General features: G+C 52.0%; 1 protein-coding gene across 8 annotated transcripts in view; it reads right to left on the bottom strand.

The window, feature by feature from the left end:
• The window catches only part of Prdm16 (PR/SET domain 16), a 320,716-nt gene that overhangs the window by 40,185 nt on the left and 265,130 nt on the right, over positions 1-15,401 (bottom strand). For 5 of the 8 annotated variants that reach the window (XM_027398486.2, XM_027398493.2, XM_027398488.2 and 2 more), the window contains exon 4: positions 6,269-6,406. In XM_027398486.2, the coding sequence (XP_027254287.1) occupies positions 6,269-6,406 (138 nt within the window). The remainder of the gene's footprint in view (positions 1-6,268; positions 6,407-15,401) is intronic. The other 3 variants (XM_027398487.2, XM_027398490.2, XM_027398492.2) reach the window with 1 other exon arrangement.

The following is a 15,401-nucleotide window of genomic DNA, read 5'->3' as shown; positions in this document are numbered from 1 at the left end:
AGGTGACAGTTTTTCTGAATTAAAACAAATCTGACATATTTTTTTAAGGATTAAGAAAAATCTAAGTTACATCGTGTGTGTGTGTGTGTGTGTGTGTGTGTGTGTGTGTGTGTGTGTGTGTGGACTGAGGACAACTTGCAGAAGTTTGTTATTTCCTGACACTACGTGGGTTCCAGGTACTGAACTCAGGTTACCAATTCAGGTGGCCAGTGCCTTTACGGTGACACATCCCACCGGGGCTGCACTGGATTTTGAAAGTGTTTTGTCCATTGGTTAAGAAAGGCTCAACACATTCTCTAATCACACCTTGCTTCTTTTCAAAGAGAAAACTGTGTTGAGCTATTTGGAGCTGCCATTCCAAAGGACCACAACAAAAACACGATTTTTCATTTAAAATGACGTAGGAAGAAAGCAAGAGGGGTCAGGAAAGGCCAGGGGCTCAGAGCCTGATGACCTTGTTCAAAAAAAAAAATCATCCCTAGCAGATCACACACCACACAGCTAAAGAGGTTCTGGGTGGGGATCCATCTGTCACCAGGCTTGACTGGGCCAAGGTTTTGTGAAGGAGCAGGGCCATCCCCATGGACACTTGGATGCACAGCTCCTGACCAGGTCCCGCTTAAACACCCTGTTCAATACATTCAAGAGGGGCTGCTCTCCAACTGTAGGCAGACCTGCTCTTGAGCTCTGTTGGCTGTGACTGCCTCAGGCTTCCAGCCACAGGCTAGGCATGGCACCCTGGCTGCTCTGCCCTGCCATGGAATACTGGGGCGCTCTACAGACAGCACAAGCTTGGGTTGTTCTTACAAATGAAAGCAGCTGTATGAATCCAGAGCAGCAGGCCTCTCCCAAGGCTTTTGGAAAGCATGGCCTCAGCCCGTCCCCCACCCTCAGCCTGCTGACCAGTAAATCCTCCTCTACCCACCATCCCAACCTGCTGAGGCAATTCGTGAAAAAGAGAAAATAGTCCCTCTGTGAATAGATCTCTGCCTACCCCTGCTTCTTCCTGAGGGCACAGTATTCCCAAGCTTTCCTTTTCTTTCTTAACATTAAAACAGATTCGGTAACAGATGCTGCTTGTGTATCCTTAAGTGTTTCAAACCAACTCATTTGCTCCCAGTTATAACCAGGGGTGACCTGGATGCTTTGAATTCTCCAAAGAGAGAGGTCTTGACAGAAGGGGTAGGCGGGGGCTCCTCCTCAGGTGTCCAAAGGGAACTGAGATACCCATGGGTGCTTGTTTGCCCTCAGGCTCGTGCTCAGACAGCAGTGACAGGGAAAACCCCCCCCCCCAAATGACTGCTTGGCATCTGGCAATGTTCTAGGTCTGTGGCTTCACTACCCCCCAAATGCCAGGGCAAAAGCCCTGGTCCCCATCTCTACAGTGGGCATGTTGTTCTTACCAGATGGGTCACCCCAAAGCCTTTGTTTTTCAAAAGCAGGAAAATTATTGGTCTTCAGGGGCCAGGTGTACTCTTGGCCAAGGGCCATCTGTGGCCTCTGTGTAGACAGGAGGAAAAGCCAAGGTCTACCATGGTCTCTTCTGCTGTCTGGTTCCCCTTCTCAGAATCATAAGGAAGAGGATTCCTAGGTGAACATGAGGGACGGGACCAGTCCCTTCTCATGAGCTTGAGGTTGCCTGGAAAGAGGACTCCAGGAGCTACAGAGCTCCAGGAGGGGAATCTCATAGCTCAGAAGGGAAACTGGGTACAGGGTCCATGACTTTCCCTGTAGTGTCACCAGGTAGGGCGGGATCTGAGATGGACACGGGGCATGAAGCCTGGCTAGCTCTACTGGAGAAGGGGCTATTTGTTTCACATGCACCCACAGTCAAGGCACCAGGAGGCTAGACATTGGAGGGAAGATTCAGGAAAGCTGATGGGAGCGAAGCCCCTTGGAGTCTTGGGCTCACTTCTCATGCACACATCTCCAGCTCCAAAAGCCGCAGAGGAGCAAATACAAAGATAACCTTTGTCTTCTGGTCCCAGGCAGGTCTGAACACGCCAGGCAAGGCTGGTGTGAGGGCATGTGGCTGTGCTGAGAGGACTCTCAGCATCTGGGAGCTGAGGAGAACCAGGAGCTGTGCCACCATTGCCTCCAGAGCCTATCTGGGTCACAGATAGGGCAGCAGACAGCAGGGACAGGTGCAGGCCCGTGATGATGACAGAGGTGTGTTTCCCTTGGTCTTTTATGTGCAACTGACATGTGGGTCTCTCCCAAGGACATGGGACACTGGAAATCCAGGCTTCTAAGTTGACTTAAGCCCAGGTCTAGGGGTCCTGGGTTTCCCTTCTTCATGTTGACCCATGTCTTCAGTTTAGAGCCACCTCTCCTCCGTATGTTGTATGACTCATTACTTCTGGTGACTGTAGCTCCCAAAACTTTCTCTTAAGATGCTGGGACATTCTCTGGCTCTTCTGTCTCTTTTGGATGATGGAGCTGAGGCCCTGCATCTTGCACCGTGAATGAGCAAGGCCTATGCTTTCCTGACTTGATGTGTTTTCCTCACTGAGTGTCCTGCACAGCACCATTTCTGCAATGCAGATTGTTTGGTCATGGGCTCCTTCCCTTCAGGGTCTGTGCTGTCTCAGGAGTGTTGTGTACATGTGCACGTGTGTTCATAGTACATGCAATTATACAGATGGCTGTATGTTTAGGTATGTACATGTACTGTGTATGTGCCCAAGGGTGTGTGGTGTTCCTAACTGCCTACACATTTTTGTAGACACTCTCAGGAGGGAGAAGAGAAGCCAAGAAACACTATCGACATTTTCAGTGTTTCCTTCTGAAAGAGAAGTCTGTCTTCAGGGATCTTTTTATTAGTAGTGTCTCCAGGAAGTTTAATTCAGCCATTGAGAGGGTCAAAGTGCTACTCTGTAGCGACAACTGTCTTCATGGGATGGCCAGGAAGTAGTGATTGATTATATGTAGGCTGTGGACATCTGGGAAAAGGAGGAGAGAGAGAGGGAAAGGGAGAGAAAGGAACAGGTGTGTGTGTGTGTGTGTGTGTGTGTGTGTGTGTGTGTGTGTGTACATATCTACATGTTTCTGTTTTGGGGAGAATAACAACTAGTCTGAAATCTATTTTTTCCTTTCAGGAATCATTTCATTTAACTAGTGAATATTTGCTGTGAGTCTGTGGGTGCCAGAGGGAAGAGGGTGGGAGAAGGGGGCTCTATTCTCAGAGTGGAGGGGTCTCACTGTGAGGTTTAGGCGTAGGAACTGCCCCAGGACTGGGGGGTCGATTTTGGCTCTGGACCCTCCAGAGGTGGCATTTGCCTAAATCTCCAGTTCCTTCTGAACACGGGGTTGTTTATCGTCCTGCATGGGCATAAGACAGAGGGAATTCACCCTGCAAGGCCACGTAGATGAGAGCCAGCCAGCAGTAAGGAGGCACAGGTAAGTCTGGCCTGAATCTAGTCAGGCAACGCAGGCAAGTGTGTGAGCACAGGACACAGAGCACAGGACACAGGACACAGGACACAGGACACAGAGCACAGGACACAGGACACAGGGCAAAGGACACAGGGCACAGGGCAAAGGGCACAGGACAAAGGACATAGGACACAGGACACAGGACACAGGACACAGGGCACAGGGCACAGGACACAGGACACAGGACACAGAGCACAGGACACAGGACACAGGACACAGGACACAGGACACAGGACACAGGGCACAGGGCACAGGACACAGGACACAGGACACAGGACACAGGACACAGGACACAGGACACAGGACACAGGGCACAGGACACAGAGCACAGGACACAGAGCACAGGACACAGGACACAGGGCACAGGACACAGGACACAGGGCAAAGGACACAGAGCACAGGACACAGGGCACAGGACACAGGGCACAGGACACAGGACACAGGGCAAAGGACACAGAGCACAGGACACAGGACACAGGACACAGGGCACAGGGCACAGGACACAGGACACAGGGCAAAGGACACAGAGCACAGGACACAGGACACAGGACACAGGACACAGGACACAGGGCAAAGGACACAGAGCACAGGACACAGGGCACAGGACACAGGACACAGGACACAGGGCACAGGACACAGGGCACAGGACACAGGACACAGGACACAGGACACAGGGCAAAGAAAGGACACAGAGCACAGGACACAGGAAACAGGCAGGACACAGGGCACAGGACACAGGGCACAGGACACAGGGCAAAGGACACAGGGCAAAGGACACAGGACACAGGGCACAGGACACAGGACACAGGACACAGGGCACAGGACACAGAGCACAGGACACAGGGCAAAGGACACAGGACACAGGGCAAAGGACACAGAGCACAGGACACAGAGCACAGGACGCAGGACACAGGACACAGGGCACAGGACACAGGACACAGGACACAGGGCACGGGGCTGGGGATGCAGTGGCTTTGACTCAAAAGGATGCAGGGAGTTCAAGGATGTAAATCACTCTAACCTGGAGCATTCTTGCCCAGGGTCTGAAATGAAAAGAGAATTCCCTGCAAGGCAATCACTTCTCTTTAAACCCTACATGGTAGTTTAAGTAAACTTCCCTGGAATGATTTTTTTAAAAAAGATTTTGAAGGCCAGTTTTTCTTTGAGAGGACTATACTTTGTGTGCTTTCTAAAAAGCTCACCCCACAAAGACTCACGCCTCACTGTTCCATTCCAGCTAAGTTCTAGCATCTGTTTCCCAGGTAACAAAACCTGTATTCTCACTGCTCTACCAGCGTCTCACGGAAGGAAGCCCACCCCTGCATGCAGATTCCCGCCTCATGCTTCCCAGGGCTCTGTGCTCTGCGGACCCGAGCTTGGGAGGGGGCTGGGCCAAGCCGTGCACCTTAAGTCCAGTTTTCCATCACTCTCTCTTCTTCCTAGAAGCAGGAGGTTTTTCTTCTATGTTCCCTTTAATGTCATGGTTGTTATTTCTGTGCTCCAAGTTCCTCCATCAGAAAACTGTCTTTTTTCCTTCTCTCAAAATTTTTGGTTCTCGTCAAAGGCCATGGGAGTCTTGGCAGCAGAGTTCCTCCCTGGTCCTGACTCTGTCTGGAACCAGCAAGTGTCTGGTGGATCCATTGCTAGTCCAAATCATGCCCAAGAGACAGGAGACAGCTCTGGAGGGGTGCTGCGAGGCAGTGTGCAGGGCTAGGGGCCTCCCTGGATCTTTCCTGTTGCCTTTGTAAATGCAAAATATTTCTCTAGAGTCAAGTGCCTTGAGCCACTTTAGACAGCTTGAACAGGCAACACAAGAATGGGGCCTTTGTTACGTGGTCTTTGAGAACTGTTTTTAAAGTAAATGGACCCCCATTGTCCCCCAACAAAATCTCACATTGTAGCCCTAAGACACAGGCAAAAATAAACTGCTCTGCTGGGATGGTCTGGGAGCTGGTCCCCAGAGGAGCCAACGCTCTGAGAACACAGGACTTTGTTGGGGGTACTGAAGTCTGCAGGGTCAAACTAGAAGCTACAAAACGGACAAAGCAGTGCTGGTCACAGTGCCTAGCGGATCGGAAAGAAACCGAGTATCCTTTCTCCTGATGGGCTTGCAGGTCTGCACCCCTGCCCTGGGAATGCAGTCAGCGGCAAGCCATGGCGCAAGAGGAAACAGAAAACTTATGGGGGTTCCTGTTCCAAAGAGTTGAGCTCAGGACTGGAGGTTCCCCAGCCTTTGGGGGGACTGAGGCAGAAGTCAGGATGGTCAGTTCAGTTTGCTCCTAGAGAGAAGGGAGGCCATGCCGATGCAAGCCCATGTCCTTGGTAGTAGGTTATGCCATGACTATGACTTGTGGACTTTGGGCATTTTTCCTGGTCTAGGAAGCATCCCTGTGCCATTAGACAGGCCAGTATGGACCCTTTTGGAAACTTTGGTTGACCAGGGCTGTTTAGGCAAGGTTCCTTCCCTTTGGTTCCCATGTCTCTTGGCATTTGTTGGGAATATGGACCCTGTGAGTAGCAGTTCTGTCTGTTCCAGCTGGCCCATTAAAATCACGGCTTCTGGTTCGCTAATCCCATCAGCCCCAGACAAGTACTTCTGACCTTTGCTCTGTGGTCTCTGCTCTCATAGAGTATTCTGGGGGTAGCTAAGTCTTCAGGTAACCCATGCTGGGCAGGCATCAAATGGCCACCCACCCCCTGTGGCAGGACAGAACTTAGCAGTTAACCCATGATCTTACCAGAGGCTCGGCTGACCTGCACCTCAACAACCATTCTCCTGGGTCCCCTGTCTCCTAAGGACAGTTCGTGGGGACAGTGACCATCACAGACCTACCTGCTCGTTGATCTGACACATGGTGAGGTTTTGGTCATCACAGGAACACGCTACACGGATGTACTTGAGCCAGCTGCCAGCCCCGGCCTGATTGGCATCCACGCAGAACTTCTCACTGCTCAAGTCTTCAGAGATCTGCTGGGGAAGAAGTGCACCAGGGTCAGAGGGGCCCTGTGTGCTGTGTCACGCTGCGCTGGCATCAGAGGCTCAGGCAGGTCGCCTGAGACCTTCAGCCAGTCCTATGAACCAGAGAGGCCCTGTCCACCCAGCCCGCCTGGTCCCAGGAGCCACCAGGAGATTGGTGGAGAAGAGGGTAGCCTTTCCTGTTCTTACACATCGGCTCACAGTCAGGCCAGGCAATGAGTGGTCTCCAGCGAGCTTTCCAGGTGTGAGAAAGCAGAGCCTCCTGTCTGACAGAAGCCCTCTGCTAAGGACGGCAGGGGTGCTGAGCTACAGAAAACATTTCTGAAGGTAAAGGTGTGACCAGGGCGTGCAGCTGCGCCTGAGTCTGGGTGTGTGTGTCCAAGTGTGCATGTACGCATGAGCCAACGTGCACACGTGTGCCTGTGTAGACATGCTCCTGTCAGATGGCACATCACCCGAATGCCAGAAAAACATTTCCTTTCCTTAAAACTGGAAAGTTTCAGTTTGATGCTGGCCAGCATGCAAACATCGTTTCCTCACCACGTCCTGCACAACAGGCGGGCCTGGCACTGGCTTTGCTTTGTTGTTGCTGCTGTCTTCTGAACTCTCTTCAGAGACTCAGGGTTTGCAGGTCTGTGTGTCCCCCACCCACCTCCAGCCCCCACCCTGAGGGTTGATTGCAAGAAGATCTGGACCACGGGCTGGTGGCTGCAGATGCAGCAAAGCCTTCCCTTTCATGCCCACTCTGTTCAGTGCCTATGGCACGCCCAAATTCAAAGCCTTTGAAGCCAACAGCAGCTGAGATGGCTAACTAGGCACACAACGGGCAGGATGGTTGAAGAGAGGTTGGTGAGCACGAGTGCCCTGGGGCAGGCATCTCCAGGTGGGAAGGGGTGGCCAGATAGATAGGAGAGTCCAAGCAGGCAGGAGTAATGGGTGTTTGAAGTGCCCAGTGAGGGTGCAGCGGGAGGGGCTCTATTCAGGTGGACACCTCGCCACTCAGCACACACTTTTCAAGATCCTTGTACACCTGTGGCAGACACCAGACTTCTTCTTTTGAAAAGTTCAGCGCCAGCACAAAGCAATGAAGCCACGCGCCCTGCCTCTGTGCACCCCCCCATTCCCTTGTCCCCAAGGACTCTGACACTAAGTCAGACCCTGAACACATAGGTAAGAAGTGGACCTTTCTCCTCCTCAGAATGCTTTGTCTCCCAGTTGACGCCTGTCAGCGACCTCTGGGTTTCTGACAAAGAATGGCAGCCGGGTAGGAGAGACTTGGAGTATGGAGCAGGAGGCCCTGCGGATCCCGGGGGCATGACTGCACCTTGTACAGTAACACATTGTAATGCCCGATCCCAGGGCTCCGTGTGCTCCCTTGGGTGTCCAGTGGACTCTCGGGAAGCATGCAGCAGCAGGGGCAGGGATGGGGCCAAGCAACGACTCCATCAGACAGAGACTTGGGTTTAAGTGGCCGAGGCCTTCAACCACTTGCCCTCATGCTCCCTCAGCCCAGAATCAGCTAAGAGGCCTTACCACTCCAGCCTGGCTGTGGATGAGGCCATGAAGCAACTGTATTCTGTGCCTGGGAGACACCCAAAGTGCAGATGCTGGGGTAAGCAGAGTGCACCCTGCACAGAGTCAGAGTCCCCAAGCCTGGGACCCCTACTTTTCTCTCAAAACTGAAACACTCCTTCCTGAGACCCAGGACCCTCAACTCTAGAGACACTAGGATAGAGGTGTGGCCTTCCCTCTCTTCTGGGGCTCAGGGGAGGGGTGTCCAGGGAGACCTCCCCAGGTGACTGAGCCCAGCAGAGACTGTCTCACCCTAGCCAGGACACCGGGAGTTCACTCACAGCCCTGCCACTCAGATTAGATGCAGCCTTCCCTGGTCCTTACCCTTGGAGCCTGCCATGCTCCAATTCAGGGCCAGCCCAACCACACCACTGGGTGATCCCCACAGCCAGAAGAACATGGAGGCAGAGTGAACAGCAGCCATATGTTGAGGCCACAAGGGCTGGCGTTCAGGAGGGCAGCCCCCCATTCTCTAAGAAGTGGGCTCAGGCTACCAAGCCCAAATGGGGAGCACCCTTCTTAGGCATGGCATACTCTCTTCCCGACTGATGACTCGGCAGGAAACTGCTAAGGAGGTCACCCATAGGTCACGGGACCTCTACCTGATAAGGCAGCTCACTCCCCTCCTGAGACACACGACTGAGAAGGGGTAGCTGCCCAGAGACCAGTGGACCCCTTCCTTCCTGCCAGGGGGGTCGGGGACTTCCTGTGGATCCTGCCACACAGACCTCTAGGCAGATGGTGCCGAATCCCAGGTCCTGTCTCTAGTTCCCTGTCCCTCAGTCTGTGTGTATCTTTCTCAATTTTCTGTCTCTGCTTTTTTCCATTATGGCTCAGGGCCTGGGGGAGCTGGTTAACAATGCCGTGAGTGGGCATGTCTTCATACAGGGCTCTGTCCCCAGGACTTTCCTGGAGTTTGGCTGCTAATTTCTCAGAGTTGAGGCCTATTTCTCCAAGGACAATCTTTACTAATTATCTTGTAACAACTCTGTTAAAGTCCTTGGGAGCTTGCTGAGATCCAGCTAGTCTTATGGATACATGCATGCATGCAAAGTATGTACATGTATGCACATGTTTGGTTATACATACTCGGCTATGTACCCTGTGGGTATGTGTGTGTGTAAACATGTGCGTTTATTTATATAGATGCATGTACATATGTGTATACACAAGAATCTTTACTCATATGTGTACACATGTGCATGTGTGTGTGTGTGTGTGCATGTGTGTGTGTGCATACATGTACTTGGGTCATAGTCATGGGTCAGTTGGTATATTTCTGAAAAAGACATATTCGCTCCTATGAGAGACAAATTCACTCCTATGAGAAGGTGACCTAGGTAGCTACTGCTGTTGGCTCTGGTCTGTGACCTATCCAGGCTTCTGTCTCTCAGGAGCAATTTACACACTAGGGGAGGGGTAGCATCCTCTAAGATCTGAAACCCACCAAGCAGGCCTGGCTCCTTACAGGTCCCTGGCGTTGTTGCCTCTGAAGCAGGGCTTTGACATGCTCACAGAGACAGAGCCTAAGTGCCACTTCCTAGCTGAGGGGACTTCGGGTGGCCCACTGGGACTCTGACCAATATTTGCTGGGCTTTAGTGGTTCTTAGGATGCCGAGAGAAAGGCCTTGGTGTCAGAGTATCAAGTCTACAGCCACAGGCAGCTGAGAACATACATGTTCCTGACTGCACTGGGGGTAGCAGGTGCCAAGGACCTGACTCTAGAGGTAACAACATTGGCCCAGCCTTCCTGATCTGGAGTCTGGCCTCTGCTTGCACCTAAGCTCTAGCGGGAGCTGTGTAGCTTTGATAGTTCCAAGGATGTCTGAGACCTCACAGAGAACCAGAGAACGAGGGCTCATGTGTTAGGTTCTGTTCATACATGAGATATGAACAGTCATGATCAAGGGTGGTTGTGTTCTCTTGGCTGCTTTTGCTGTGGCAGTGGAGCTGAACCACCGTCCAGATTTGGAGTTTGGGCTCTACCCACTTGAAAGCCTGGCTCTGGAGTTGTTGGGGTTGAGCCTGCGGACTCCCATAATTGCTGGTGGAAGTGGCCCTTCTGCCCATTTGCCCCCACTTGGCCTCTCAGCCCCCGTGTTCCTGCCAGCTTCCCCAGCTCATCAATCACCCCCATCAGAAATGCTGAGTTAAGAAACGAAGAGATGGAAAAAAAATCCTCTTACCCTTGACAATTTTTTTTGCACATCATTTGAGGTTTCCTGCACTTTTAATTTGTGGCTCTCCGCTGGGCTAACTCTTTCACATTTAATGGGCATAGCCAGGGCCTGGCTCCATCTGGGATGTGCACACATGCGGGAATACAGAGACGTCTGTCGTCAGCTCACCTAATGGATTCCCAGCCTGCAGGACGGAGTGAGGCCGTAGGGGTCACCTTGTTGGCCTATGCCCTGTGGCTGCAAGCATGTGTCCTAGAAGTTCACAGTGTGATGGGTGTCCCACTGCCCTTCTCCACACCTGCAGGCACACCTGGGCGCACACACTAGCATGAACACATGTGCACACACAGATACGTAGAGGCACATGTGTGAGCACACACACAATGGTTATGATTTATGACGTTCATAAGGAGCCAAAACAGAAAGTCCATTCTTGTGATGGAAAGAGGAGGGTAGGCCTTCTGGAGACACCTCGGTGTGGCGGACATGGAGCCTGAATGAGCTCATAAATCTGGAACTGACGCTCATTATGGGCTTGGTGGTGACATGACCAAGTGCTAAGCAGAAACACGGCGGCAGGATGGGGCCTACTGCTGCCAGCAGACAGGAGCCTGGCTGTGGAGACCAGGAGGTCAGGGCCCATCTGTTCAAGCTGAGCAGGAGGGAATCGAGGAATAGGAGGGAGAGAGTTGTGGCATGTGTTTTCTGGGACTCATTCCTGGAAGAAGCTGTCTGGGATTTTCTATCCCCCTTCTGACCTTGGCCTCCACTGGACAGTTGCCAGGGCAGTGGTGCACAATGGAGGCAAGAGATAGAGTTACAGGGTCTTGGACAGACCCCAGAACATGGCTCAGGGTTTGGATGCTGCCAAAAGAGGGCTGCTGCTTGACCAGGGACTCTGCTGATAGGTGCTGGTGACATCTGAATTCCACACCTGGAGAACTTGGCTCCTGTGTCAGTCATGGGCAGATCCCCTTGTCTCAAAGCCACATCAAGAAATGCATGTCATAAAAAAGTCACTGAATCCCACGTTTTTCTAGCATTTGAGCCCCACACAGGCCTTTGAAGATCTGAAGGAAGCCACACACCAGAAGTCACTCAGATGTCCAAATGCCTTGTGAACACTGTGAGGTTCCTGGCATTCTTGCACCCAATTTTCTGACTCTGAGACTCTATAGGCTGTTCGCAAACATCTCAGACTCACAGCTGAGCTTGCCCACGTCCTCAGCCACCCTGTGCCGTGGAGCCCCAGGGTACACACCTTGTGCATCCAGCCTGACGCTCACCTCCTCTTTGTACTGTCCTCACCTGTATCTCTGTGCCTTCCAGCCCTTCTATGCTGTGCGAACTTTACCTCTTCCTTTCCTTCTTTACTCTTTTTGGCCCAGGCTCCACCTGGCAGGGAATGACCCTCCCACCCGCATCTTTGAACTTTGCCTGAAGGAAGAGGGCAGGAAGGTGAAGTGGAAAAGGACTTGGGTGACTAAGGGACACGAAGCCGCTAGGGGACTCATACACCTGAATCTCAGGTAGACAATAGAAGAGCAGAGGAGCCTTGGAGGCCTGGGGCTGGGAGGGTTCTTCTTGATGCCTGTTGCAGAGGCTGGATCACCAGCCTTCCCTGTGATCTTGCTGCAAAGCCACCAAGGACGTCCTTCAATGGCCCTCACACCGTCCCCACAGTGCACACAGTGGCCTGAGTGGGGTGTTTGAGGTGGGTCACATGGCTCAACCATCTTGGCATCTGTGGCTTGTCTCATCGGTCATGGGCTGCAAGCCCGAGCCACAAGAAATAAAAGGTCAAGTTGGTGATTCACGCTAGCATTCTGTGTGTTCCACAAAGCAGAGGTATGAGACACAGAAGGGGCCAGCAGAGAAGCATCTTAGGAGACTATCGGCAACTGGCAGGAGAAGACCTGCTGAAAGCTGGGGGCTGGCAGGTCAGACACGTCCACCACCAGCCGCGGGTGGACAAGAACACTTGGAAGTGGATGTTCTGCCCCCAGGGGAATATAAGATGGTTTGGGTGGCCATCTCTCCCTCTGGGGAGCCAGCATTGAGCATTCGCCGCTCTTGTCTTGGGTCCTGCCTCAATGTCCACTTAGGAAGCCAGAGAGCCTTTTTCTGCTCTCCAGGCCTTGGCTACCTGCACACAGAGTGAGCTCTGAGCAGCCTGTTGGAGGTACTAGTCAACATTCTTGTTATGTTCACGTATTTCTGAACACTGATGGTGGTGGGGCTTGCTGACTCTTGGAGGAGCCGAACCTGTGTGTCTACTCTTGAGACTAGTGCCTATCGCCACTGATGCTCCAAGAAGGAGCGCTCCTCAGTCTTCAGAATGCACGTGACCCATGTGCCTTCTCTGGGGACTGTGTGGAGGGTGGTTAGCACTGGGCATGTCTAGATTGTTGCTGCCTCCACTTCTAAGAGGCGGAACCGGGATTCTTGTCATGAGGGCCTCCTCCAGGCGGCTCCAGCTTCTCAAAGCCAAGGCTGACAGTCACTCCACCTGATTGTCACACAAGATACACTCAAAGAGGACACTTTGGTGAACTCAACCTCCTTGCAAAAGTTCAGTCCATAAACAGCTGTTCAGAGTCAAACATCTGACGTCACAACCTGATCCTAGCAGCAAGCACAGGGATGGTATTCCAATTGGTGTGTGGAAGACAAGGATTGGGGGAGGGAGTGAGCCTGAACCTATAAGGAAAATGACCATGAATCCTGCTGCTCATAAGGACTGCTAGAGTCATAGCGTCTACTTGCCCAGATGTGAGTCTTATAGGGACTCCTTGGATCCTACCAACAAAAGAGCACTGTTTCTGAACGCCAGAGGCACAGTACCCGAAGGCATCATGGGTATAAATGTTCTCACTCCCCCATGGATGTTCCCAACAAGTACCAGCTCACAGGGGCCTCTTCTGCGTGCCAAGCTCAACCCACTCCACTCGTGCTCTGCTCCTCACACGGTAAGAGCCCATCTCTGGTTCTGCTACTGTTGACTGACCCCAGATCACAAGCAAGCTGTCTGGGACCCTGTGCTTTTACAAAGGCCTCTGAGAAAATCATCCAGGTCCCCAGGTGACTTGCACAGTCCCCACCACACAGTCCCCAGTGGGACTTCTGAACCCTAGGCATACAACTTCAGGACGGGCTGTTAAATGCTCCCTTAGAAGACCCTAAGTGTTCAGTGTCTTCTCGAATTTGGAGCCACATCGCCTACAGCTGTCCTTGGGAGGGTTGGGGCCAGAGTCCCATCTCAGACTGTTGATGGGAGGAGAGACACAGGCTGCTGTTGCTGGTTTGGTCTATCCAGAACAGTGCTGATGCCGTTCAAACTCATAACTTCAGCAGTATTTCAAGTCCACGTTTCCTCTCAGTCAAGAACAGGCCAGGCATAGCCCCAAGATTGGAGCTTGCACGCTGGCACAGACCTGGCCCTGACCTTCCAAAGCAAGGCACTTTGGCTTTCTTTGTTTTTTTTTTTTCTTAATCATAAAATATATTAAGATCCCACAACCCCAAACCAAATGCTTGTGGCCACACCCCTGTTCAGGGGGTGCAGTGCTAGGTTTGTAACAGGAAGTGGCTCTTCTGAGGGCAGGCAGGGCCTGGGAGGTGTCACACATAACCTTTCTTTGGCTTTTAGATGGTGACAAACTGCAGCACTTGTGAACATAGCAACCCCCACAGCGGATGCGGGAGGAGTTCCCCATGGAGGGCTAGCCACTGACATGTGGTTGGGGCCACATGAGATCTCAGGCCTGTGGGAGCAGGGCCTTGGTGTAAGCCCAGATCTTCGTTTGACAAAAGCCCTCATACATGGGAATTGAATGCAAGAATGAGGAGCCCGCCGACAGTCCTGAGCCCCCCTACTCAGCTTGCTAGAATGGATCCCTGCTTGGTGTCCAGTGGGATTTCTGAACCCTAGGCATACAGCTTCAGGACGGGCTGTTAAATGTTGCCCTCCGTTACTCCCATCACTGTCACAGCAGCCACCACAGGGGAGGGTCTGTCTGGTAGAACTTCAGGAGAATTTGGTGCAGCCTGGCTGTAAGTGGCAGCTCTCACTCCTTTGCTCCTTAGAGAGGGCAGTGATGTGCAAAGCCCAGGCCACTCTGCTGTCCCTGGCCTTTCTTATCTCACCCTCAGCAGGAGGGTCACCTTGATACAGGGTGTGTGAGGCTGCATTCAATGGCTACCTCATCATCTAGTCATTGAAAACTCATGTTTCCCCAAGGGATGGCCACAGCTGGACATGTATCTGAGGCACACAGTAATCTGAGAAATATGCTATAGGTTGTAAAAATAGAAACGTACAGATGGGTAGAGCAGTGAGCACTGGCTGTTTGTCAACCACTTCCATACCGCGTGACTCATTCTAAACAACTTGTCCTCTACCTTTCCTTAAAGTCTCACAACCCCAGGGCTGCTTAAGGCAATTGAAACTTCTCTAGGGTCTGTCATGGAAAAGGTGTTCAGTTGAGGCCCACTGGATGTCTTCATGAGTAGACGGAGGGATGGGTGTGTCAGTGGATGGATGTTGAATGGATGAGTGGGACAGATTGATGTTGGATGCAGCATGAATGGATGTGTAAGTATACATTGAATGATGGATGATGAGTAGGTAGATAAAGATCAGGTGGATGGGTTTTGGACTGCTTTTGGGTGCATAACATGGGGATTGATGGATGGTCAGATGGATATTGAGTGTGGGATAGACAGGTGTTGAATGGGGAGGTGGATGCATGGATATTGAATGGGTAGATGAATGGATATTGAATGGATGGATGGGTGTTAAATGGATAGATAGATGGGTGTTGACTAGGTGGGTGGAGTAATGATTATTGAATGGGTGTGAATGGGTGTACAGGTAGACGCTGAATGAGTGGCTGATGGATGCTGACTGGGTGGATGGACAGATGGCTGTCTTCCTGAGGCTCCCACAGTGATCCAGAAGGGAGTATCTTTCCAGTAATATGGGGTGCCAGAACACAGGGTACCTCTCCTGGGATGCTACTGGGAAGTTTCACATCAGGGGTCCTCAGAAGCACGGATGGACTGGACTGTGATGGTCATTTTCTGTCTTTATTTCTCCTCCCTCAAATGAGGAGTCTTGAGGTTTTCATCTGGCTGATTCCCAGAGCCAGGTAGACAGTAGGTGCTCAAAGAAGGTTCGGAGAACAAATAAGTGAGTGAAGGCATTTCAAGACAACTGAGGAGGAGCCATGTTCTCC

The sequence above is a fragment of the Cricetulus griseus genome, chromosome 2 (assembly GCF_003668045.3).
Source record: "Cricetulus griseus strain 17A/GY chromosome 2, alternate assembly CriGri-PICRH-1.0, whole genome shotgun sequence".
Taxonomy (NCBI): domain Eukaryota; kingdom Metazoa; phylum Chordata; class Mammalia; order Rodentia; family Cricetidae; genus Cricetulus; species Cricetulus griseus.
This window is presented reverse-complemented; position numbering and strand designations above follow the sequence as displayed.